This window comes from Bison bison, unplaced genomic scaffold (assembly GCF_000754665.1).
Source record: "Bison bison bison isolate TAMUID 2011002044 unplaced genomic scaffold, Bison_UMD1.0 scf7180017863994, whole genome shotgun sequence".
Classification (NCBI taxonomy): Eukaryota; Metazoa; Chordata; class Mammalia; order Artiodactyla; family Bovidae; genus Bison; species Bison bison.
This window is the reverse complement of record NW_011494566.1, coordinates 281,522-308,215: the sequence shown is the minus strand read 5'-3', so window position 1 is coordinate 308,215 and position 26,694 is coordinate 281,522. Positions and strand designations below refer to the sequence as shown.

The window sequence follows — 26,694 nt, the reverse complement described above, 5'->3', positions numbered from 1 at the left end:
GTAATCCCAACTTTGGTAGGTTTCTCAAAGGCATAGACTGCCGTTCTTAGAAGAAACAAAATGAAGTAGGTTTTTTTTCTGACAACTTACCATAGAAATGTCATAACAAACATAAATTATAAGAAGTGTTTTAGAATGGAAAACACTCTCAGGCTTCACCTTCCCTCTTACTGCAGCTCCTAGAGTCACTTTTTTTTCTGGTGGTTAACTACATTTTGATTTTTCAGTTTTAGACAGTACTGCATCGTTTACTCTTTTTCCTGGTATAGACTCTTATCTTTTAAAAAAAAAAGGGCACACTATATATATTTTGTTTACAAAAAAAACAGCAGCCCATATTACGGATGTTAGATTTGTACAGAGGACAATAACTAGTTACACTTTATCTCGAAAGTGGTATTTCTCAAGTGTGGCCACAAGCCAAGCGTATGAAAATCACTCGGGTGCTGTTAGAAGGCAGACTGAGGAATCTGCTTCTTAACCTGCTGAAGCGGCATCTGTGTGAAGCCTTCACATCCAAATCTAAGTACTGGAGCCCTAAAGCCCTTAAGGTCCCTGCCATTCACAACCCAAGAATCTTAGCACCTCTTCCCCTGAGGGGTTTTCACTTATAAACCAACACAAACAACACAACAAAAAATAAACCAAAATGGAAAAATAGGACTCAAGGAATACCTAGATTCTTTGAGTGTTGGTGGACCAGTGGATTGGAAAATGGCGTTCCACGTGTACCTCAAATGAAACTGCTGTGTACATGCTCATTTGGTGTTTATCTGTACAGCTCTACAACCTCTCACCTAAAACCCTTATCTCAGAACTTGGATTTTTAAAAAAATTCTAGAAAGTTAGCAGGACTTAAATATTGAATATTATAGAATAAACCCCCAGCAAGAACTGAAGAGGCATCTTATAAATTATGCATATTAAACCTTCATTTTAGGCACATTACACATACACACACGTTATTTAGCAATTTCCCCAACACAGGATTATTCCTGTTAAACTGATGATTGGTCTCCCGCCTGGTTTTGGACTTGTACAGGTCTTTAACCTTCAGGACATCTCTATTTCAGACTTTAGCTCCTCTCTCTACAGCTCTAGAAACAGCTGTCCTTTATGTTCCTCAGACGTTTGGAGGGTCGGTGTAGGAGGACTTGCCTGGGATAGAGGACACATCGGGGCTTGACTGAACAAACACATGAAGAGCTATTTCAGACTTGCCAGCATCCTGGCAGAGTAAAGTACAGACATTTCATTTTAGGAGAATATTGCTAGTCAGTGTATTAGTTTTTTCTATTAAAGGCAATTCTCAACCATTTAAGAATTAACTGCTTACTCAACAGCTCTAAATCTTATTCTGGCCATTCGCTCTTTTAGAGAAATATTTAGAGTGATTACTGGATGCCACTGTACATGTCAGATGCTGAGAAAGTGCAATCCCCTCTAAATAGAAAAGTTACCTTTTTACTTTTTGCTATAAATAAAGAGCCCAGATTGGTTTTTCTCTTTCCATTGAAGTAAACCGTCATGTCTAGTTTGGTGAATTTAAAACAAATGGAAAACCTCACAAGCTCCTAATGAATTTGTCTACTAAAATTTTTAAAAAGTAGATAACGGAAGAAACTTGTAGTTTATGTTAAGTTTCTGAAACTATAACCTGTTTATATAGTACTAGCTAGCATAAAGACATACCTCAATGAATTACCAATCAACATACTTGGGATTAAGTTATTGAGTTTCATCCACAAGGCTTGCCTGGGTTCTTCTTATTAAGCCTCCCATATCTGCCATTCAAGGAGGAGGCTTCGTAAAGAATCTGCCTGCAATGTGGGAGACCCAGGTTTGAAACCTGGGTTGGGAAGATCCCCTGAAGAAGGGCATGGCAACCCACTCTAGTATTCCTGCCTGGAGAATTCACGGACAGAGGAGCCTGGTGGGCTGTAGTCTATGCAGTGGCAAAGAGTCAGACACAACTGAGCAACTAACACTTTCACTTCACTTTCAGGGACAGAAAGGGGTTAAGTCGGTTGAAGAGAGTAAAACTAATGAGCAGGCAAGAGAAGGATGTGAATAATCAAATAGGAGTAGGAAGAACTGAAATTCATTAGTTCAAGGAACATAGACTAATTTTACTTGAGCTCACTCTAAAACAAGTTTGTCAGAACAGAAAATGAGATTTGTAAATGGTAAACTCTACAATGTGCACATACAATTTAGAAAAAGCAAGCAATTAAAAACTTTAAAAATGATCCTCATTCATTGGAAAAATTCTTTTGTAGCATGTATTACAACAGTACTTGAGTCTTCTGACAGGGCAAAATTCAAATATAACAAGCTCTAGGAGAAGCAAGGGATTTTATAGAAATGGGTTCATGATGAAAAAAGATGAGTTTATGGTCTAATTCAGCAGTTCTCCAACTTTGGTTTTGAATCTTATTACACTCTTAAAAATTACTGAGGACCTAAAGATTAAAAGAAAATCTTTTTCTAACTGATAAACAAACTTAATAAGGTGCATATGTGCGTGCTCAGGCATGTCCAACTCCTTGTGACCCCATGGACTGCAGCCTGCCAGGCTCCGTCCATGGGGTTTCCCAGGCAAGAATACTGCAGTGGGTTGTCATTAAACAAAAAATATTAGAACTGATAAATGAATTTAGCAAGGTAGCAGGATACAAGATGAATTACATAAATCTATTATATTTCTTTACACTAAAAACAGTATCAGAAAGTGAAAAATAATCCCTTTTAAAATCACATTAAAAAAAAAACAACACACACACTTAGGAAAAAACCTGAGCTAGGAGGAGAAAGACTTATATGCTGACAACTATAAAACATTGATAAAGGAAATTGATGATTTTTTAAAAAATGTAAAGCTATCCCACGCTCCCAGACTGGAAGAATATTATTAATGTGGCCATATTATCCAAAGCAAATTACATATTTAATGCAATCTCTATCAAATTACCCAAACATTTTTCACAGAACCAGAAAAAAATGATCCTAAAATGTATATGGAGCCACAGAAAACCCAGAATTGCCAAAGCAATTCTAAGGAAAAAGAGCAAAGCTGGAGGTATAACCCTCCCAGACTTCTGACAACACTAGGGTATCAAAACAGCGTGATACTAGTAACGAAAACAGACATCCGGATCAATGGAACAGAAGAGAGAGCCCAGAAATAAACCCACACCAGTTAATCTTTGACAAAAGAGATAAAAAATGGAGAGAAGACAGTCTCTTCAGCAAGTGGTGTTGGAAAAGTTTGAAAGTTGCATCAAAATCAGTGAAGTTAGAACACTCCCTTTTATTTTTTTTCTCCCTTTTACTATACACAAAAATAAACTCAAAATGGCTTAAAGACTTCAATAAGACATGACATTATAAAACTTCTAGAAAAGAACACAGGCAAAACTCTGACATAAAATTGTACCAATGTTTTCTTAGGTCAGTTTCCCAAGGCCAAAGAAATAAAAGCAAAAATAAACAAATGGGACTTAGTCAAACTTGTAAGCTTTTGCACAGCAAGGGAAACCATAAACAAAACAAAATGACAACCTACAGAATGGGAGAGAATATCTGCAAATTATGCAACCGACATGCAGCTCAACATCAAAAAAAAAACCCAAAATCATAAAAGTGAGAAGACCTAAACATCATTTCTCCAAAGACATACAGGTGGCCAAGAGCCATAAGAAAAGATGCTCAATATCACAAATCAAAACTATGATGAGGTACTACTTCATACCAGTCAGAACGGTCATCATTGAAAAGTCTACAAGTAAATGCTGAGGAGGGTGGGGAAGACAATGGAACCCTACTACACTGTTGGTGGGAATGTACACTGTGCGGCCACTGAAGAGGTCAGGAAGGAGGTTCCCTAAAAAAACTAAGATGCCATACAATCCAGAAATCCCCCTTCTGGGCAGATACTCGGAAAAGATGAAGACGAATTTGAAAAAATTAACACACCCAACGTTCACAGCAGCACTATTTACAATAGCTGAGACGTGAAAACGACCTAAGCGTCCATCAACAGATGAATGGATAAAGAATGGCACATATACACAATGGAGTGTTACTCAGCCACAAAAACAATGAAGTAACGCCACCTGCAGCAACACGGGTGGACCCAGACACAGGCAGGCAGGCAGAGAAAGACAAATATCATGACATCACTAATACACGGACTCTAAAAAAATGATACAAAGGAACTTATTTACAAAACAGACTCACAGATGCAGGGAAAAGGCATGATTACCAGAAGGGAAAGGAGATGGGGAGGGACAAATTAGGAGTTTGGGATTAACAAATACACACTTGATGTGTATAAAACAGATAAACAATAAGGACATACTGTATAATACATGGAACTATATTTATCTTACAACAGTCTGTAATGGAAAAGAATCTGAAAATGTGTGTGCATTAATACCTATCTAAATCACTCTGGTACATACCTGAAACTAACACTACGTTGTAAACAACTATACTTCATAAAAAAAAAAAAACCAACCAAACAAAAAACTGAGGCCCCAAAGAGTTTTTGTAGGATGTTATCTAGTAATAGTATCATACTAGCAACTAAAACTGATAAATTCTAAGAATTCTTTTATTTACAAATAACAAAAACCCATAACACAAAACTTGTATGTTAACATAATTTTTATAAAAAATATAGATGTTTTTCTTAAAAAAAAAAGTGAGATGCATGGCATTGTTTTACATTTTTTTGTCCATTTCTTCCACATCTAGCTTACTAGGAGAGAGCTAGATTTTCTTCTCTGCTTTGCAGTCACTCTACTAGAGTAACCTATAACACGCAGTTTCTGGAAAACTCCTCTGTGGATGTGACAAAAGCGACTCTGACCCCGAGGACCTTTGAAAGGGCCTTGAGGACTTCTCTGGACCATACTGAGAACTGCCGCCCTAGTCTAATTACATTTCACATACAACGAAGTTGAATCTCGAGAGAGATCAACTGAGATCCAAAATGGTAAGGCCTGTTAACAATGGGATACAGATCCTGGATGGTTTAACTCGCTTCCCTAGGTTTACATTCCCAATCAGAAATACAGCCTAACGACCTGTCCTGTCTGCTCTAGTGGTAGGAACTGTCAAAATATATTAACAACAGAACAGGAAAGGAAAACCAACAAGTGTGATAAATTCTGTGGTAGCACTTGAATTAGGATCTCTACTAGAACTGAAACACTAAGACGAATTCCACTGCACTCCTCCACACACACTGGTAGTGACACATCAATACCAGAGCAATACAGAAAGCGGAATTACCACTTATAACATCACCAATTGTCACGTGTTCTGAATCTGAAGCACAGTTCATGACACAATCTCTGAAAATTCTTCACAAGTACTGAATGAAAAGGTGTTGGGTATATTAAGAGACTACAAATAAACTGTCCATCACGTGGGACTTCTCAGGTAAAATGGAGTTGTTCTGAAATGTAGATATTTTTTATTCTTTAACAGGACCTTATTTTGCCTTTTATGTATTGGGTTGGCCCAAAAGTTCTTTTGATTTTTAAGCAAAAATAAAAACCACATTTTTCACTTTCACCAAGAACTGAACTGAACAATGTATTCACCGTTTTGTTCCACTACCTTCTGCCATTTTTCAGGCAACTTCATAATTCCATCTTCCCAAAACTTTTTATCTTTTTGAGCAAAGAACTGTTCCAGGTGCCTTTTGCAGTCTTCCAGGGAACTGAAATTTTTTCCATTGAGAGAATTTTGTAAAGACCGAAATAAATGGTAATCTGAAGGTGCAATGTCTGGGGAGTATGGTGGAGGAATCAGAACTTCCCAGCCAAGCTGTAACAGTTTTTGTCTGGTCATCAAAGAAACATGTGGTCTTGCATTATCCTGATGAAAGATTATGCACTTTCTGTCGGCTGATTCTGGACGCTTTTCATTGAGTGCTGCTTTCAGCTGGTCCAACTGGGAGCAGTACTTCTTGGAATTGATGGATTGGTTTTCTGGAAGGAGCTCATAATAAAGGACTCCCATCCAATCCCACCATATACACAACATCACCCTCTTTGGATGAAGACCAGCCTTTGGCATGGCTGGTGGTGGTTCATTTCGCTTGTCCCATGATCTCTTCCGTTCCACATTATTGAACAGTATCCATTTCTCATTGCCTGTCACAATTTGTTTTAAAAACGGAACACTTTCATTACGTTTCAGTAGAGAATCACAAGTGGAAATACGATCAAGAAGGTTTTTCTGGCTTAACTTAAGTGGAACCCAAACATCAAAGCGATTAACATAACCAAGCTGGTGCAAATGGTTTTCAACGCTCGATTTGGATATTTTGAGTATGTCGGCTATCTCTCGTGTGGTATAATGTTGATTGCTCTCAATTAATGTCTCAATTTGATTGCTATCCACTTCAACTGGTCTACCTGACCGTGGAGCATCATACAGAGAGAAATCTCCAGCACGAAACTTTGCAAACCACTTTTGACATGTTCGCTCAGTCACAGCACCTTCTCCATACTCTGCACAAATCTTTTTTTTTGTATCCGTTGCATTTTTACCTTTCTTGAAATAATCAAGCATAATATGCCGAAATTGTTGCCTTTTTTCTTCCATCTTCAATATTAAAATGGCTACCCCCCAAATTCACCAATTTTGATAAGTTTCTTTTAAAAAATGCACATTGCTGTGACAGGTGTCATAATACAATCTCACAAAATTGTTTTAAATGAAGTTAGAGACAACCAAGCAAGACTATAGGCATCGTACAAAAAAAATCTAACTGAACTTTTTGGCCAACCCATTAAAAAAAAAAAACCAACTCAGTGAATCTCCTTGTTCACCTCTAGGTGACTTCCTTTATATCCTACCAGATGATCCAAATCTTCTTTAAAAGGATCGTAGCCTTGTTCTTTTAAACAACGTAGTCCCCAGAAAAGCTGGTCCAGGGGAGGAAATTCTTCCCAAGGAACCCACTCCCAACCTAGAAAAGAAAGACATTAAAGCAATTTCTTCAGTTGAAACAAAGCATATTCATTTTGGCTAGTTAACCTGTACTAAGAAAAATTAAAAAGTGATTTGCTACTAATAAAATGAAGCGCAAGAGTGATGCTACACATTATCTTGGCTATACAAACATGATTTTCAGTGGCTCAGCAGTAAAGAATCTGCCTGTGATGCGGGTATGTGGCAGGAGCTGTGGGTCAGGAAGATTCCCTGGAGGGCATGGCAACCCACTCCAGTATTCTTGCCTGGATAATCTCATGGACAGAGGAGCCTGGTGGGCTACAGTCCATGGGGTTGCAAAGAGACATGACTGAGTGTGTACAGATGCTCACAACAGGTGAATGTTTAAATATTATGATATTAACAACAAAAATACAATGATTATTAAGAATTCTATGTTCTAAATTAGTTTATGATTACATGTATATATCTATGTGTAATTACTGTTTCTTTCATTAAGCATTTCTCTGCCTATAAAATACAGATATGTAGTTTCACTCTGGGAAGGAAGGGGACAAAGAATCCATGAACCTGGAACAAGCTCTGGAAGGGCTGCTCAGTACCTGTGACCACACAGAATGGGGGTGGGGGCGAGGAGAGGTGGGGGACGAAGAGGGGAGGCACACACTAACCACGTGTTGCAAGATGCTCAGTTAGCTGAGCCTCCTAGAGAAGGAAGCATCTGGGTAATCCCTCTAATTATAATCTGACGGCCGGAGGAAAGATGCAGTGACTAGAGGACTGAAGCAGGCTGTTCAGATCCAGGGCCCGATGAACACGGGGCAGAGTGCATGCTTGTATTATAAATAAAGACACCCGAGCCACTGTACCTTGGCCAGGTATCAGCTCCCCTAGTGAATTTGGTACAATCCTGCCTTCCCATTCTTAAGGTGTGAATCATTTTTTTTGTACCCTAGTCCAGCTGAAGGCCTTTGGATCCTTCTTGTGTTTTTCTTCATGTGATATCATGAAGTAAGAAATATGTATTTGGTCTTCATCTCTGTTTCCTGGCAGGATTCCTGAAACCTTTGTATTAATAATTTCCTGAGTGACAGGGATCAGAGGAGCATCTTTTTGTTTTCCATAATAAGCCCCTTTCAACCAAGGCTGAGTTAATGTTAATGAGATGGCTGGTGGCTCCCACACAGTTTCGGGAAGTGGGTGCTGACTAGAAAGACAGAGGCATCATCACAGGGTTGGAACTTTCAGCCCACCGCTGACCCCCACACTCCACCTTAGGGAGGGGGAGAGGGGCTGGAGGTTTGAGTTAATCAATGGGCAATGGTTTACTCAATCACAATAATAATAATCCCATAACGTAATGATCCTTCATAAAAACTCCACACAACTGGGTTCAGAAAGCTTCAGAGTTGAACACGTCAAGCTGCTGGGAGGGTGGTGCATCCATGCCCCCGCCCCCACACCTTGCCGTGTTGTTGTTTAAACCCTGACTCTTTTGCGACCCCATGGGCTGTAGCCCATCAGGCTTCTCTGTCCATGGGATTATCCAGGCAAGAATATTGGAGTGGGTTGCCATTTCCCCTCCAGGGGATCTTCCTGACCCACAGATCGAACCCCCATCTCCCGCACTGGCAGGTGGATTCTTTACCTTTGAGCCAGCAGGGAAGCCCCAGGGACAAAGTGTAGTACACAGTAAATAAAAGGATATCAATTACTGTCATTAAAGCTTTCAGAGCACTCAATTCAACACAGAAGGCAACAGATTAGGTGTTTTGCAAGTTAATCATTTTCTATAAAAGAAAGTTACTATCTCTCTTGCACAGGTGAGAAAACTGAGGAAGGCACATTAAATGTTTTGCTTAAAAAAGTCAGTTTGAAACAAAATTAAACACTAGCAATAAAACTAACACTGAGTACTTACTGTGTTCATTAGGACCGGCCCACTGTAGGTAATAACTCATTTCATCCTTACAACAACCCATCTGAGGTAGCTACTATTGTAACAAATGAGAAAAGAGGCCCAGAGACCTAAAGAACTTGGCTGGAGGTCACAAATCTCTAAGCGGAAGAACCAAGCAGTCTGGCTCTAGACCCATTCTCTTTCCTGTTCTATCCTTATGTCTTCAGAACTTAAGTAGATTTAAGCTCTAATTAAAGTATAATTACATTCTAACTCTCTTCATATGGTGACATAATCTTCCTTCAGACATGCTCTCGTAGAAAACACACTATTGTATGTAATTCTCTTACTTTCATTCTTTTCAGGCTCTACATTCTTTGGTTCTGAATCATGAGTCAGGTCCACCTCTCCTTTCATTAAAATAGTGACATAATGATAATTCTCTTTCTCAATGAAAGAATTCACAACCGAGGCAAAGCGAACATTTTTCAGGTGAAGAGCTGCTTCTTCCCAGGTTTCCCTTTGAGCACATTCTTCCCAGGTTTCACTGGAAAACAGAAACACACCACCATATTCGACTCTATTTATTCATTTTTTTTTTAGCCATGAAATTTCTGGCTAGAAATTTCCAGTGTAACCCAAAAGAGCTGTAATTGATCCATGCTTTAAAACAATAAATCAACAACCCTTAGATACTGTTTATCCTGTATCTAGTTATCTGAAGACCAAAAGGACTTCATATTGAACAACAAAAAACGAACATTTAGCCAATCCAGCACTAGTTCGCTTGCCCGGAAGCAGCGTGCAACCAGGTGGTCTGATGTATCAGTTAAGAGCACAGGCCTCATAGTTAACTAGACCTAGGTTTGAGTTCAAAGTCCATTCCTTTCCACTTTGGATAAGTAAAAAGATAATGCTACTTTCTCACAGGCTTGTTGTAAGTGTATCAAGAAGTAAGTAAAGTCTTTTCCAGTAGGTTCAGAATTTCAGTTTATGCCTCAAAATTGAGAACAAAAGGCATTCATAAAATATTAAAATACACTTATGTGATTAGTTCACCTTCAATATGATCCATAATAACTAGATATTGACAAGAACTGATACTCTAAAAGTTACCAAAACCTGCATATAAATTAAAACATTTCACTGTACAGTTATCATACATGAAACAAGATTAAAAATATACAGTATCCCCCTTTAGAAATGGTTCCAAATGGAATTTTATAGTCAGATAAAGTATGTGAGTATCAAGTGAAAACAAGTATGAAAAGAAATCTGTGTGGTTCAGTGACTTTTAGATTAAATTTCCTTATATTTATGAAGCACTTTAGTATGTGAGATATTCAGCAAAAAAGAATACTGTTTCTCTATTTTTTCTACCTTGACTATTTCTCTAATTATCTAATCTACCCTCACTCTATCCATTAGACAGATCTTTGTGGAAGGAGGAAAGTTGTGAGTTTTCAGGCTGTAGGAATGTTCCCTTTCTTCCTGATGGGGGGCCAACTCTGCCCCCAAACCAAGAGGCGCTCCAAGAGAAATAAATGGTCAGGGAGACGGGTGACCACTGACTCTCAAGGAGGCACCGGTGCGTTACCCCCACTTAAAGGGCTGAGCTGTGGAAGCATACAGGGCTGCCCGGTGCCTCAGAGCAGAGGACCAGCAGGGAACGAGCTGTGGAAGTCTGAAGCGCGTCCCGAGGTGTCAGGGATGCACGTGAACACAGCAGCTCATCCCCACTTTAGGCATTTGGACGGTAGGGGACTGGCGAAAGCAGCCCACGATGGCTGAGCAGAGAAAATAAGCGGCGGTGAGAGCATCGCGTTTTCTCCGGGCCAAGCAGATGCTGTGAGACTACCGGGAACCCGGCAGAAAGAAAATGTAGCGCGGTGTGCTAGCTAGCACCAGGAGCTGGCGGCCAGCATCACAAGAAGTTTTTGGTCACCTGTGTTAGGGAACTGTGCAGTGCAGAAATCCTCGTAGGATTGGAGGACTTCCAACCAGCCACCAAACACACCCTCAGAAAGAGCGCACACGTGAATACTGCACCCAGAGGGCACCTGGAGCGCAGCAGCACCACCCAGGGAACGCTCTGCGCCCTCCCCTCCGACCTCGGCACTCTCGGGATAAAGAAATCAGAAACACTGAGAAGAGGAGGCGGCAGAGAGAGAGAGCAAAACATGGGCCCGCACCTCCTCTCCCCACCACAAAGGAAACACAAACGCCTGGAAGAGGACCAGAATACCAAAATACTACTTTTATTTTTCTTAATTTTTACGATGTTGTGTTGGTTTCTGCCACACAACAATGCCATCAGCCATAATTGTACATCCCCCCTCCCTCCATCCCGTTGATGGTGGGACAGGCTGAGACCTGGGACCCTTATGTCTCCTCTCTATCCGGCAGAACAAAAAGAAACAATGAGGGACCCAAAATAAGTAGACCAGAGCACAGCTGCCAGGCACAGCTGGCACAAATTATGAACAAGATTCAAAAACCCAACTGCCACTTGTGAGCTGCCAGGAGCAAAAGCAGGGTACCTCACATGATTTCTGCACTCAGCACCATCAAGGGGTGTGCTTGTCTGTGCAATTTGATTTTTAATCTAGTAATTTTATTATTTATTAAGCGATAGCTTGCTGCTGCTGCTAAGTCGCTTCAGTTGTGTCCGACTCTGTGCGACCCTATGGACTGTAGCCCGCCAGGCTCCCTCTGTCCATGGGATTCTCCAGGCAAGAATACTGGAGTGGGTTGCCATTTCCTCCTTAATGAGATCTTCCCGACCTGCTTCTGTTATATCTCCTGCATTGGCAGGCGGATTCTTAACCACTGCGGCACCTGGGAAGCCCCTTGAACGTTTCTGATGCTGTTTATCTGCTGCAGAGGTCATCCTTATTCTCACTATGAGATAGGATGGGACCCTTTCCGGGATGCTCGCACCTGGACAAAGTTAGAAACTAAAAATAACGCATGCACAGTTGGGGCAATTAAAGACAAACTACAAAAAAAGCCACAAACCTACAGCCATTTGTGAGTTGCTCAGAGCGAAGCAGGGTTACCAGGCATGATTTCCGCACACAGAACCACCAAAGGAGCAGGCGGATCACTTAAGCCGCACCTTCTGCGCAACCCGCAGATCCATACCTACGCCCCACTCCATTTAAGAAACCAGCTCACCACCACCTCCCGCTCCAGGAGAGCGAGCAAGGGCACCTGTTTCTTGTTCTCGCTCCCTCCCTTCGGCTACAGCACGAGCCCCGACAAACCTCTGCCTAAATTCCTCCTCTGGCATCTTACCAATTTCTATCGATTAAAGAGTCCAAGAGCCTGGGTGAACCCACCTTCTAGGTCACTCTCAGCCTTTCTTCATTCACCCTTGTGTACAACTAAACTTTCTCTGTCGGTCTGACACCTCAATTCACAGAAAGTCAAAGCAGAGAGGGAGACCTTAGGGAGTACTTCGGACGATTTCCCCGTTTTAACGAGGGAGGTAGAGGCCCAGGGTTTCCGTTAACCATTCGCTTGGTTGGAGCGCTACGAAGACGTACGGGAGCAGGAAAATATCATACTGCCTGCGTTTAAATAGCCAGCAAACCGTGCAAACATTTGAAGGGACAACTACACTACTCGAGGCCTGTAAATACGCACTTCCGGCCTTTCAAGCGCAAGCAGCAGGAAAAAGACAACTCACAGCGCCCAGCCGCGTCATGGCTCGAGAGGAGCTGACCCCTCGAGGGCAGCTCGCACGCGGACGTGGCGACTCCTGCTCCCGCCTCGCCCAGAACAGCGCCCCCTGCCGGCCTCAGGCGAGAAAGACAAACGCGCGAGAAACGACGCAGCGTCAGCGCGCACTCACGCACGGATGCGCGCAGGCGGCGACGTCGTTCTCTGCGCGTCCGTTTCGTTTTCCCAGTCAGCCAGGCGGATACTTACCCGAACTCCAAGTGGCCCCCGGGAAGCTGGAAACTGCCGGCTCCGAACGACCCTTTCCTCTTCCCCAGGAGGACGCAGCGAGGATGCCTGCCGCTGGTCACCACGACGCCCACTCCGACCCCCGGGCGCCGCCCCCGCGGCTCCACGCTGGCCGTCATCGCGCGAGAGGACCAGGCCGGCCGCGACGGGAAGTGACGTTCGGCTCGCCCCGCCCCCGCAGCCGCTGCCAATCAGCCTGAGCAGGTGAGGGCCTGCAAACCTGGCCTTGGTGGTCTGAGTCTCTACGTCTCTGCTTCACTTACGGCTTTCAAATTGTGATGTTTGTTTCCTCCCAGGGAACTGCGCGGCCGGAGTTTTTCGTTTAAACGAGTGCCGTTTACTGTGGATGTTTCAACGTTCATTATTTATGTATTCAGATTCCTCCACGCGCTTACCAGCCACCTACTTTTTTATAAACCTCTGTGCCTTTGCACATCCTTTTTTTATTTTTTTTTAAATGAGGTTCACTACAGTTAACTCATGGTATGTTCAATCGCTCAGTCGTGTTTGACTCTGCGACCCCTGGACTGTAGCCCTGTCCAAGGGAAGAACCCAGAGGTCGAACCCAGTCTCCCACACTGCAGACGGATTCTTTTACTGTCTGAGCCATCACGGAAGCCCACACTCATGCTACTGTATCTCTAATCAGTGTAGTATCCGAGCAAGGACAAATAGTACAGAAACACCGTGATACAAGAGTATTAACAAATCATGGGAAGAAAATTAAGGACTAATTAATCAGTTACGCTGGGACAAATTAGTTTTCTATTTATCTTTCCAGTTTGCATGGCATGCACCAACAAAAAAATCCCAGCTGAATCAGAGTTGTTTGGTTTCTGGTTGGGGAGGATCTTTTTCTTAAATTTAATTTAAATTGTTTTACTTCTAAAATAATGTGCACATAATTTTAACAGGTGGTACAAACAGTGGAAGAATAACCTCATTTTCTACTCCTGCTTCCATTCACTTTTAATTCTGAGCTGTTATTTCTGACACTTGCTTACATATTTTTGAGTAGTATGCTTACACTGCATGTTATGGTAAATGAACTGATTAAACATTTTTAAAGTATCTCTTCTTCCACCCAGAAACTCAGCAGCCTTCAGTATGTTGTGTCCATAAAGATACTCCATGATATTTTCCCAAATAAAAATTGGCAACATATGAAAAGGAGACTATTGATATATCACGGCTAAATGGGGTTATTTCCAGAAATACAAGTCAGGCTTAATATTTGAAAACTCAATGTAATTTACCATTCTAAAAAAGGGAAAAAGGAAACAAATATAATCATCTTAATAGATGCAGGAAAATATCTGATAAAGTTCAGTACTCATTCAAGATTTAAGAAACAAGCAAATGGGAACCATTAAAAGGGTGCCACTTACTGAACTATATGCTTAAAAATGGTTAAGATGATAACTTTTATATGAGTTTTTATTTTTAATATTTATTTGGTTGTGACAGCATGCAGGATCTTTTAGTTGTGGCAGGTGGGATCTAGTTTCCTGATGAGGGATTAAGCCCGGGTGCCCTGTGTTGGGATCCTTAGTCTTACCCATTGGACCACTAGGGAAGTCCCAGACAAGATATTAAAAAAAAATAATAATAAATGCCGGTAGAACAATGTGACATACAAATGTTAAAAGAAAGAGCCTTGATCTATATCTGGCACCATATCTAACAAGTCATACCAGGGCTTCCCTGGTAGCTCATCTGGTAAAGAATCCCCCTGCAACGCAGGAGACCCTGGTTGGATTCCTGGATCAGAAGTTCCCCCTGGAGAAGGGAAAGGCTACCCACTCCTGTATACTTGGGTTTCCCTGGTAGCTCATTCTGTAAAGAATCCGCTGCAATGCAGGAGACCTGGGTTTGATCCCTGGGTCAGGAAGATCCCCTGGAGGAGGCCATGGCCACCCACTCCAGTATTCTTGCCTGGAGAATCCCATCAACAGAGGAGCCTGGCGGGCTGCAGTTCATGGGGTCGTAAAGAGTTGGACACTACTGAGCGACTAAGCACACATAACAAAATGGATTAGACCTACATAAAAACAGCTGAAAGTATAAACTTTCTAGAAGAAAATATGAGAAAATTTTTGTGATTTTGAGCTAGGCATAAACTTCTTAGATGTGACACCAAAGACATGATCCATAAAAGAAAAATTGTTAATTTGGACTTCATTAAACTTTAAAATTTACTCTGCGAGACATTGCTATGGACTGAATTGTATTTTCCCACAGACATATATTGGAGGCTCGCCCCCTCAATTATCTGATTGTGGAGGCTTTAGGAGGCTTGGATTCCCTGGTAACTCAGATGGTAAAGAATCCGCCTGCAATGCTGGAGACCTAGATTCAACCCCTGGGTGAGGAAGATCCTCTGGCGGAGGAAATGGCACCCCACTCCAGTAGTCTTGCTTGGAGAATTCCATGGACAGAGGAGCCTGGCAGCCTGCAAGTCCATGGGGTTGAAAAAAGTCGGTACATGACTGAGTGACTATCATTCACTCACTTAGGAGGCTTAGATGAGGTCATAAAGGTGGGATCTTCATGATGGGATTAGTACCTTTATGTAAATGGGCTGCCGTCTATGGGGTCGCACAGAGTCGGACACGACTGAAGAGACAGCCGCAGCAAGGCCACCAGAGAGCTTGAGCTCTCTCTCCACACCATGTGCAGACACAGCCAGAAGGTGGCAGTCTGCAAGCCAGAAAGAGAGCTCTCACCAGATACTGAATCTGCTGGCATCCCCATCTTGGACTTTTCAGGCTCCAGAATTGTGAGAATAACTGTCTGCCGTTTAAACCACCCAGTCTATGATATTTGATTATAGAGGTTGATCTGCTAATACAAATTGTTTAAGAAAACGAGAAGACAAAATATAGGCTTCGGAGAAAATATTTGCAAAGCATATTTCTACTAAAGGACTGGAATAAGAATATGTAAGGAATCCTCAAAACCCAACAATAAAGCAAACAAGTCAATAAGTAAATAGTCAAAAGAATTGAAAATATTTGAAATATTTGAAAAGAATTGAAAATATTTCACCAAAAAGAAATATGGGTAGCACATAAGCACATGAAAAGATGCTCGTCATTAAAAACTAAACTACACTGAAGTACCTGTACATAGTACAATGAATAAGATTAAAAAAAAAAATACAAAAAAACCCTGGTATTACCAAGTACTGGTAAGCATACAGACTAATTAGACCTCTCATACATTGTTGGTAGGAATGCAAAATAGTACGAACAGTTTGGCAGATAACTTATTATTTCATATAATGTTGAGCATATGCTTATCACACAACCCAGAAGTTCCATTCTTTGATGTATACCCAAGAGAAATGAAAACTTATGTTCATTCAAAGACTTGTATGCAAATGTTACAGAAGCTTTATTCATAATCATCAAAAACTGGAAATAACTCAAATGTTCTTCAACTGTGAATGGATAAATCTACTATAGTATGCTCATACAATGGAAAATGACTCAGTAATACAAGGAACAACCAACATGGATGGGTCTCAGGTGAAAAAAATCATATATAAAAAGCTACCTGCTGTTTGGATCCATTTATATGACACTCTGAAAGAGGTGAGGCTACAGACACATAAAACAGGCCACTCTTGCCTGAGGCTGAGGGTGTAAAGAGCTTGAGCACAACAGGACCTGAGGGATTTTGGGGAGTGCAGCAACTGTCCTGGAACTGATTGTGGTGGTGGTAACATGGCTATGTGTTTGTCAAAGCTCAGAACTATACACTAAAATAGGTGAATTTTATTTTATGTACATTAAATCTCATTAAATCTGACTTTAAAAAAAAAAAAAGCAGAGTGCACTTTGGACTTGGAAAAGTGAAGTGAAGTCGCTCAGTCATGTCTGACTTTTTGTGACCCTATAGACTGTAGCCTACCAGGTTCCTCTGTCCATGGGATTTTCCAGGCAATAGTACTGGAGTGGATTGCCATTTCCTTCTCCAGGTGATCTTCCCAACCCAGGGCTCAAACCCGGGTCTCCCTCATTGTAGACAGACGCTTTACCATCTGAGCCACCAGGGAAGTCGAAGAAAGGAAAAGTCAAGATGCAGTTTAGCAATGGTAAGATTCAAGATCTTACAGAGCTTGGGACTTCCCTGGTGATTAACTCTGCACTTCCAATGCATGGGGCATGGGTTTGATCCCTGGTCGGGGAACTAAGATCCCAGATGCTGGCGGCTTAGCCAAAAAAAAAAAAGAGAGAGACATTTCAGAGCTAAACTGCTCTATTAACAATACCTGAAGTTGTCATCCTTGTGGGTGGAGTTGTGGAAGTGATGACATCTCCTGGAAAGCTAGCGTTACGCTGGAGATAAGGGGAGGCAGTTTCCTCTGCTCACTGGGCCTTAGAAGATTCAGGGAGCCTGAGCTCTGGTGGGTGATGTTCATGGTCACAGCCCTTCTTGGTAAGGAGGGTAGCCTACTCCTAAAACACAGTAGGAAGTCTGGGGCTAATAGGAGTGTAGATAAGGAGATTCAGAAGTCGCATTTAGTAGCCAGTTTGAAGTTTTCCTTTGTTCTGTGCCCAGTTGTGTCCAGCTCTTTGCAGCCCCATAGACTATAGCCTGCCTGCCTGGCTTCTCTGTCCATGGAACTGTCCAGGCAAGAATGCTGGAGTGGGTTGTCATTTCCTCCTCCAGGGGATCTTCCTGACCCAGGGATTGAATGGCTCTTTTGTATCCTGCATTGGCAGGCGGATTCTTTACCACTGTGCTGCCTGGGAAGCCTGAAGTTTTCCCTTACTATGCTGTAATTTCGTTTTACTATCCTGAAGCCTTCAATAAAATCTGGTTATACGTTACAGCCTGGTCTTAACTTGCCTTGAAGAGTTAGGATGGGCCTGAGTTTACCCTCCTATGAAGGAATAAAGGAAAAAGAAGGGCATCAGGCCGGAGAGCTTTGAGAGAGCATCAAATGTCAAAGCCATTTGATCAGTCTTTGATCTCACTGCACTATGTACTCGGAGCTGTACTTAACACATTTATATACTTGGATACTTGAACAAAAGCTATTGTCCACATTATCATTTAAGGAAACTAGAAAAAAAATTTTTCTCAAAATCTTTATGCTGATTGACATGCAATACAAATGGTTATAAAAGGGAAAAGGCACCGACCTGATGTTTAGGGATCCTACAAGAGAAGTGTAAATCAGCCCGCATGGATGTTGCTTACTCTAATTAGACAATCCACATAGCACAATTCCTTTCTGCAGGACTGCCAACCCATTGAACAGGGCATACCAATAGTTACTGCAGCATTAGAACCTGACACATCTTAGCACTGCGTCTCTTCTTAGTTTACCTAGATTCTCAGCTGAAGGGTAAGGCTCTCAGGCACGGGGGACTCCCATGCCCAGTTCCAGGACTTCCTGGGAGGGCACACTTCTCCTCCCACCCATCCAGGCAAAAATATTGAATACCCACCATGGAGGGTGCTGGAAATCCCCCAGACTGACTATTTTGTCCAACTTCAATACATCGTTATTTTAATGAAAGTCTGTTTATTTTCCATACATTTTCTATTTATTGAGTCAGCTTTTTACCAGAAGGTTATCTGATCTTCCCCAGTGGCTCAGATGGTAAAGAATCTGCCTGCAATGCAGGAGACCCAGGTTCAATCCATGGGTCGGAAAGATCCCCTGGAGAAGGAAGGGCATGGCAACCCACTCCAGTACGCTTGCCTGGAGAATTCCATGGACAGAGGAGCCCGGCGGGGTATGGTCCATAGGGTTGCAAAGAGTCGAACACTACTGAAGCACTTTGCACACATGCGTAGACCAAAGGAATAGAACAGAGAACCAAGATATAAACCCTTGTGTGGTTAACCAGCATTGTCCAGCTATTAGCTCCTTCAGATCCTTCCACCCTCAGTGTTTCGACTGAGGTCACCTTGTGGTGTTCCTCAGCCAGTGACTGAGATCACAGTTAGAGGCAGAGGTACAAGGCACTTTTATCCCACATCGAATTTATCTAACAGGCCGTTTTTGCTCCAGAGCTCCCTACTGGGTTAGCAGTCTTGTGGTCAGGTTATTGTTTGATGGCTTCCCTGCTCAATCTTTTTCCCTCACTGTTTCTTAACAAGCATCAATAAAGCTTCAGCACTCCCAACTCAATCTCTGTATCCACTTCGTGTGTCTGTTGTCAGGCGGTGGTTTGTCTGGTGACTAGATGATGTGGGGTGGCCTCCCTTACTTGTGATTAGCAGGCTGTGGTCAGGATAAGAGGAGGAGTGAGTCACGTGTCACTCATCATTCAGAAGGGCAGCCTGGACTTGTTCTCATGGTGAGTGATTCAAGAGCAGCAAAAAGGCAAGTCCCAGCACACAAGCACTTTTCAAGCTCGTTACATTTATTAACGTTTCATGTGCCAAAGCCAGCCACGTGGCTGGCCAACCTGATTTAAGAATGGAGAAAATAGCCTCGGCTCCTCAGTGGGAACGTCTGCCAACTGACACTGCGAGGTGTGGATGCCAGAAGACTGTGGCCATTTTCATAATCTACCAGAGAGACCTTGGTAGAGTTAGCCAACTCCAGCTTACTCTAAAGTAAAATGAGAATAATGAGTGCCTATGACAGCTGAAAGGGTTATTGAAAAACTTACATAGGACACAGTGAGTAGAGGGTCTGCTGTGGTATATGCCTCACAGTGGGGCTTCCCTGGTAGCTCAGGGGTAAAGAATTACCCCCTGCCATTGCAGGAAACGCGGGTTCAATCCCTGGGTCGGAGAGATCCCCTGGAGAAGGAAATGGCAACCCACACCGGTATTCTTGCCTGGGAAATCCCATGGACAGAGGAGCTTGGCGGGCTGCAACCCTTGGGGTTGGAAAGAGTCACACATGACTTAGCAACTAAGCATCAACAACAAATGCCCTACAGCAGGCACTCTTATGTAGCTGTGCCTTGTGCTCCTAAGATACAAGAATGTTTGCGTGTTCATGGCATGTGTAAGTGACGTTTTGTAAGAGGTTGTATTGTTATTCCCAAATATCCACAGATCCCTTCCTTGTAAAATGATTATACACTCCTGTCTACTGCACTGCATCCCCTGGAAGGAGTATAAGTCTGCCCTGTCACTAGGCTTAGCCATGTCACTTTCTTTAACAACAAAACAAAACTCCACCAAAACCAAAACCAAACCAAAAGGAGATTATAATGTGCTAGTTCTTAGGAGAAACTTTAAGAACCATTGCTGTTTTCTACTAACTCACTTAATATTGTCCTCTGCCATGAGAATGTCAGGTCCGGATAAAGACTATTCCTTCGGCGCCAGTCATAGAATGAGAAGCAAAATGGATGAGAGCCATAGCCGACCTGCAGCCCTTCGCATGTAATATGAATGAGAAATACACTTGTTGTAAGCCATTGAGATTTGCGGGGCTGTTTGTTTCTGCAGCATGATCTAGCGAAATCAAGTACATATTTCTTGTTCTTAGTTGGAATAAAGGGTGTATCCTTGTAGATACTTCAAGTAAGAAAAAATTCTGTTTAATTTCAGAATTTCTCATCTAGTTTCAAACTTGTGTCACTCAGACTATTTATAATAATAGTTATTTTCCCTTGGGTAACTTGTCATTGCCTGAGATTAACTAAAAATGTGTCTTTCTCCTATTAAAGTAGCAAACTTTCTTGTAGCCTTGAATTTTCCTTCTTCTATACTGTAGATCAATAGCAATATTAAGCCACACAGCTGGTGTTTTGCAAGTTGTTTACTTTTCTAACACATTTCATTTTATTAAGTGGGTATCTATTGATTCTTCACAATTGCACCACTGCTGAAATGACTAGAGATTATTTCCTTTGAAGTCTTATAATCCCTTTAGTTTGCAGCCAATTTTGCCCTAAGAGTAGATAGTCTGAGCCTGTGAGAAATTTAGAAGAGACATAATATTTTTCTAGAGTTTTTCTAAAAAAAAAAATCAGTCAGGTATATTCAATATAGAAAATGTAGCCATGAAGAAATGTACAAAGAGGAAAACCAAATCTACCAGCCAGAGATGACTATGGTTAGCATTTATGCTGTATATCTCCGGTTCCTCTCCTAAGACACCACTGGAAAATTAATAAGCATCTTATCTATCTATTCTCCTTCCTTCATATAGAACAGTAAAATCAATTGGGGCTTGAATACACCCTCTTCTAATAGAGCCAACTCTCTCTCCTTTTCTCTCCACCCTCCCTCCCTCTCCCCCACTTTAGCTACTGCCCCGCCTCTACTGTAGTACTTGAAAACTCATCTTGGATGGAGGTATCCCGGGGTACAGCCCACTTCTGGAACAATGCCTTTGGCCTGCAACAAGGGCACTTGGCGGAGCTTCTCTTGAGGGCAGAGACTTTGCATTTCCTTTGCGCTCTCTATGCACACCTTATTTCTACTGATGGAGGTGTAACGTGCGTGTCACTACTTTTGCTCACCCATTTCCCTTCCTTTTTAAAATTTTTATTTGTTTGGCTGAGCTGGGTCTTCTTTGTGGCACAAGGGATCTTGAGCTGTGGCACGTGAACTCTTAGCTGTGGCATGTGGGAGCTAGTTCCCTGACCAGGGATCAAATCCCGGGCCTCCTGGGCTGGGAGCTTGGAGTCTTAGCCACTGGACCACCAGGGAAGTCCCCCATTCCCTTCCATACTACAACTGTAATAACAGGAAATTCCTTCCTACTTTTAACAAACATATTTCAGGAACTTGCTATCTGCTAGAGATAGTGCTGGGCCCTGTGGTTAACAAGATGCAGCCTGTCCATCCAGGTTTCAATTGAGAGATAAAACCTTAGCTCTAAGTTTTCTCTTAAGTGAGTGAGTGACTATTTATTAGACTGTACCCTGGGCTAAACCCTAATCAGTGTTTCTCTGCCATCCCTTCCATCTCCTTGTCTTAACTGAAATCTGACTCTTCCTTAGGTTAGCACTTTCCCAGCCAAGATCACAATGAACGTGGAGGTTGCATTCGGCAGACCTGAACGCCATGCCTTTTGGGCTGATACAGTCCACTGGGTCACAGTTTATGGAATGATTCTTCTTATGTGTCCCTTTGCCTAGATTAAATGTTGGCTGTTTATGCCCTTATACTCCACTGGCCTCAGGAATCAGCATTCCCAGTGCTAAAGAATCCACCTGCCAATGCAGGAGACACTGGTTCAATAAGATCCCTGGTTCGATCCCTGGAGAAGGAAATGGCACCCCACTCCAGTATTCTTGCCTGGAGAATCCCGTGGACAGAGGAGCCAGGTGGGCTATGGTTCATGGGGTCGCAAAGAGTTGGACCCACTGAGTGACTAAGTTTCTGTCTGCCTTCTGTTCACTGCCTCTTCCAGACCATTACTCCCTCACGCTCCTGCAAAAAAAATTCTCCTTTACTAAGGTTCAGGCCTTTTGATCTGCTCTCCCATCTGTCTTCAGGTCCCTGTCGTATGCCCACCTTGTGGTTGTACTCTGTCATTCAGTGAAGACTTTGATGCTCAACTCACAGCCTTATCTACCACATGTGCCATCCCCCTCCACGGATGACCCTCCAAGACTCGCTTCATTTTCAGTGGCCTTTTCTCCACTTCTGTCACAAGCTCCTATAGCCACACCCCAAATCTTACATCATTTGAAACTATTTCCAAAGTAACAAATTTAAGCACTGATAAATGTGTGCATGCTAAGTCACTTCAGCCGTGTCCGACACCAGGCTCCTCTGTCCATGGGATTCTCCAGGCAAGAATACTGGAGTGGGTTGCCATGCCCTCCTCCAGGCGATCTTCCTGACCCAGGGATTGAAACTGGGTTTTCTGCAAATCCTGCATTGCAAGCAGATTCTTTACCACTGAGCCACCAGGAAGCCCCCTGATAAAATGTGTAAGGACCTGTAATTGTGTCCTTCCCTCTTTAGGAGCCTAGTCAGGTTCAACACTGGGGAGAAGAACCCCGGGAGAGGGTAGTGTGTGGGCTGAGGTCTGGGGCTTATCATGCTCTGGTTGACAGAGAAGCAAAATCGAAGCTAAATAAGTTCAGCTCTTAACCACTTTATTAATGGCTTGGTCCTCTGCCTCGTTTTCATGCTGGTTCCTCTAGCAGTGTTTCATTATCTCTTAGTATCTGTGTTTGGTGGAAGAGGTTCTATGTTTGGAGGATGTGATGAAGGGTGCCCCATCCCACCGTCTTCCAGCTCTGGCCCATCCTTCCTTCCTGCCTTCTGTTCAGCCGCTCTCTCTGTAGTTGTTCTTCCTCCTCCTTGGGACCTCTGGTCCACTGACAACCCTCCCACTTTCTAATCCATCAGGCTTCTCGTCTTGGGTTCCATGGTTTCTTAGTTCCATAACATTCTTAACATTATACTAAACTCCCTTCACCCACTCACACTTTCTCATCTGGCAAAAACCCAGCCTGGAGTGAAACCACCTGTGTGCTGTCTCTGTGGTTGCCCCTGAGCCTCCGTGTCTGCTGGAGAAAATGACACAATAGGCAGACTGTTGTCAGTATATAGTCAGCATCACCTCCTTCAAATGGGTTCTTCTTAACACAGCCCAGCCATCCTGGGGCTTCTCACTTGACTTGCTTTCCTACAGTCCATGATGAAAGCTTCAAAGCCTCTCCAGTCTCTTCAGATCTCTGACTTTCTCACCTTCTGCCTTTTTTTCCAGTAGACAGCTGTGACTCCTCTCCCTCAGAAAATCCAAGCTTTTGGATCAAACCTTATTCAGTTTTCTGGTACAAAACCTGCCACCCTGCTACTTCCATATCCACTCTCTCAATGCTCCCTCTTATGGCTTCAGAAGAGGCCAGTCCTCCCATGAGGGTTGTAAGATACCCTCTCCAGAAGTGTGATGTTATTTAATTGTCTTCTCTCCTGTATATTATTTAACCTCTTTCACTCAGCTGAATTGTTCCCATCCAATCTAAATATACTCACATCTTTTCCATCTAAAACCATACAAACAAATATGAACAGAACATAATAGTCTAGATCACGGTCCTTTTTAACTGCTCTCATTAAACTGTGTTCCTCATCTTTAAAAGACACATTTTAGTTTCAGTTATGTATTCATTACTGTGGGTATTTAGCTCATGCCTGCTCCTCCAATGGAGTATAAGCCATATGAAAGGTCATTTCTGTGTTAAGTTTTTGCTTTCCATTGTCTTCCCAGGTGCCCAGATCCACAGCTGCTTGAACAGAGTTGACATTCAATCAATAGATATTTTGTGTTGAATTCCTTCATCCATTCAATACTTAATTTTTTTTTCAATACTTAATTTTTGACCAGCTTCCAGGCACTGAATTAAGCACCAAAGATAAAAATTTGCCTTGCCTCCAAGAACTCAAGTTCAGTGAGGAAAAAAGATCAAACCCTTGAGTGATTTCAATATAATGTGATATGTACCATGAAAAGTCATACACAGGCTTCAACTTCAGCCTGGGTGGGAGTGGAGAGTGAGAAAAGGCAGATAAAGGCAGTTGAGAAAGGGTTCCAAGAAGAGGTACCTACTGTGTTGAGTCCTAAGAGCAAATGGGGTGGCAGTTGCCCAGTGAGTGATGAGGAAGACAGGCAACAGCATGTACACTGGCCCCAGGGCCATGACCTTTAATTGCAAAAGACCTCTAACTGTAAGGAGTTCAGTGAGTCTCCAGACTTTGTAAGAACGTGGAAGGAGCTGGGACATGAAGAGATTTGGAATGCCAAGGAACCACTGATGGTCTTTATACTTGGAAGCACAACTGCACCTCTAAAGCTATTGTTGAAAGGTTGTTGTTGAATTACGCGAAGACACCGGGATTCTTGGCCCCCGGAGGAGAAGAATTCAATCCGGGGCCAGAGACGAGGCTTGATCGCTCAGAGCTTTTGTGTAATAAAGTTTTATTAAAGTATAAAGGAGATAGAGAAAGCTTCTGACATAGGCATCAGAAGGGGGCAGAAAGAGTACCCACTTGCTAATGTTAACAATGAAGTTATATACTCTCCAATGAATCCAAAGAATGTCTGGAGGTTGTAAAAACCTCACCACACCTACTCCCATAATTTACATTTTAAGATAACAGAATTAGCCAGAAGGTTTAATCCAGAGACTGTCCTCAGGCAGGATACATTATTGTTATATAATCCTTGTAAAGACCAGATCTACTCCCATAATTTACATTTTAGGATAACAGCCAGAAGCTTTAATCCAGAGACTGTCCTTAATCCAGAGACTGTCCTCAGGCAGGATACATTATTGTTATATAATCCTAAGGAATATAGAGAAGGAAAAAAAGTTTGTCCTTTCTTCCTCCTTGAGAATTCCAGACCCCTCTCTCCTTGGGGACCCCTAGACTCCTTATCAACCTGCCTCGGAAATGACTCTCTCATTGTGATGCTGTATTTGCTATATTTGGGCTTCCTAGGTGGCTCAGTGGTAAGGAATCTGCCTGCCAAGCAGGAGACACAGGTTCAATCCCTGGGTTGAGACGATCCCCTGGAGAGTGAAATGGCAACCCGCTTCAGTATTCTTGCCTGGGAAATCCCATGGACAGAGGAGCTTGTTGGGCTACAGTCCATGGCGTCAAAAAAGAGTCAGACACGACTTAGCAACTAAACAACAACAACAACATCTGCATTGATTACTCCTCTGTGGAGGATGGACTGAAGAGTGACTGGGAGAATCTGGAGACACCTTTTGGGTTCCTCTTCTTCTTTTCAAATTTATTTATGTATGTGACTGTGCCCTGTCTTAGCTGGTTGTGACATGAGAACTCAGTTGTGGCCTGTTTGATCTCTTAATCATTCCTTGACCAGGGATGGAACGTGGGTCCCCTGCTTTGGGAGCATGAAGTCTTAGCCACTGGACCACGAGGGAAGCCCTAAATTGACCTTTAACTGGCAACATCAGACTAGCTTCTTTCAAGGTCACAGTTAAATCTTCAGCTTGCCATCTTTTAAGATGTATTAAAACCTTAAATGAGAAATAAATGATGTTCCAGGTCAAGAGATAAAAAGACCTACATTCAGTTCACCTCCTAATCCAGGCTTCAAAGTATATCTCTGTACTAGCCTGGGTATTTGGGTTATCAGTGTATTATTCTCCCCACCTCTCCAATGTCTATTTTTTGTTCTGTTTTGATTTCTTAAGCTAAATTGACCTTTGAATTGAGGGCTACATGAAACAGCTCTAGGGAGTATTAACATTACACTTACTCTAGTTCAGTTCAGTCGCTCAGTCATATCCGACTCTTTACGACCCCAGGGACTGCAGCACGCCAGGCCTCCCTGTCCATCACCAACTACCAGAGTTTACTCAGATTCATGTTCGTTGAGTTGGTGATTCCATCCAACCATCTCATCCTCTGTTGTCCCCTTCTCCTCCTGCCTTCAATCTTTCCCAGCATCAGGGTCTTTTCAAATGAGTCAGTTCTTTGCATCAGGTGGCCAAAGTATTGGAGTTTCAGCTTCAGCATCAGTCCTTCCAATGAATATTCAGGACTGATTTCCTTTAGGATGGATGGTTGGATCTCCTTGCAGTCCAAGGGACTCTCAAGAGTCTTCTCCAACACCACAGTTCAAAAGCATCAATTCTTTGGTGCTCAGTTTCTTTATAGTCCAACTCTCACATCCATACATGACCACTGGAAAAACCATAGCCTTGACTAGACGGACCTTTGTTGGCAAAGTAGTGTCTCTGCTTTTTAATATGCTGTCTAGGTTGGTCATAACTTTTCTTCCAAGGAATAAGTGTCTTTTAATTTCATGGCTGCAGTCACCATCTGCAGTGATTTTGGAGCCCCCGAAAATAAAAGTCTGTCACTGTTTCCATTGATTCCCCATCTATTTGCCATGAAGTGATGGGGCCAGATGCCTTGATCTT

General features: G+C 42.6%; 1 protein-coding gene across 1 annotated transcript; it reads right to left on the bottom strand.

The window, feature by feature from the left end:
• Window positions 1–3,297: 3,297 nt before the first annotated feature.
• On the bottom strand, window positions 3,298–13,270 carry NUDT15 (nudix (nucleoside diphosphate linked moiety X)-type motif 15). The gene is made up of 3 exons (XM_010834044.1): window positions 12,806–13,270; window positions 9,223–9,419; window positions 3,298–6,988 (listed from the first exon to the last, which is right to left on the bottom strand). The coding sequence occupies exons 1-3, from the start codon at window positions 12,961–12,963 to the stop codon at window positions 6,828–6,830; spliced, it is 516 nt and encodes a 171-aa protein (XP_010832346.1). The 5' UTR covers window positions 12,964–13,270; the 3' UTR covers window positions 3,298–6,827.
• Between the last annotated feature and the right edge of the window lie 13,424 nt (window positions 13,271–26,694).

Excerpts from the sequence above, each read along its gene's own strand:
- NUDT15 (XM_010834044.1), bottom strand. The coding sequence starts at position 12,963 with ATGACGGCCAGCGTGGAGCCGCGGGGGCGGCGCCCGGGGGTCGGAGTG. Across the intron at positions 9,420-12,805 it reads GGGGGCCACTTGGAGTTCGG|TGAAACCTGGGAAGAATGTG; the intron begins GTAAGTATCCGC and ends TCTGTTTTCCAG. Across the intron at positions 6,989-9,222 it reads AGAGCCTGAAAAGAATGAAA|GTTGGGAGTGGGTTCCTTGG; the intron begins GTAAGAGAATTA and ends TTTCTTTTCTAG.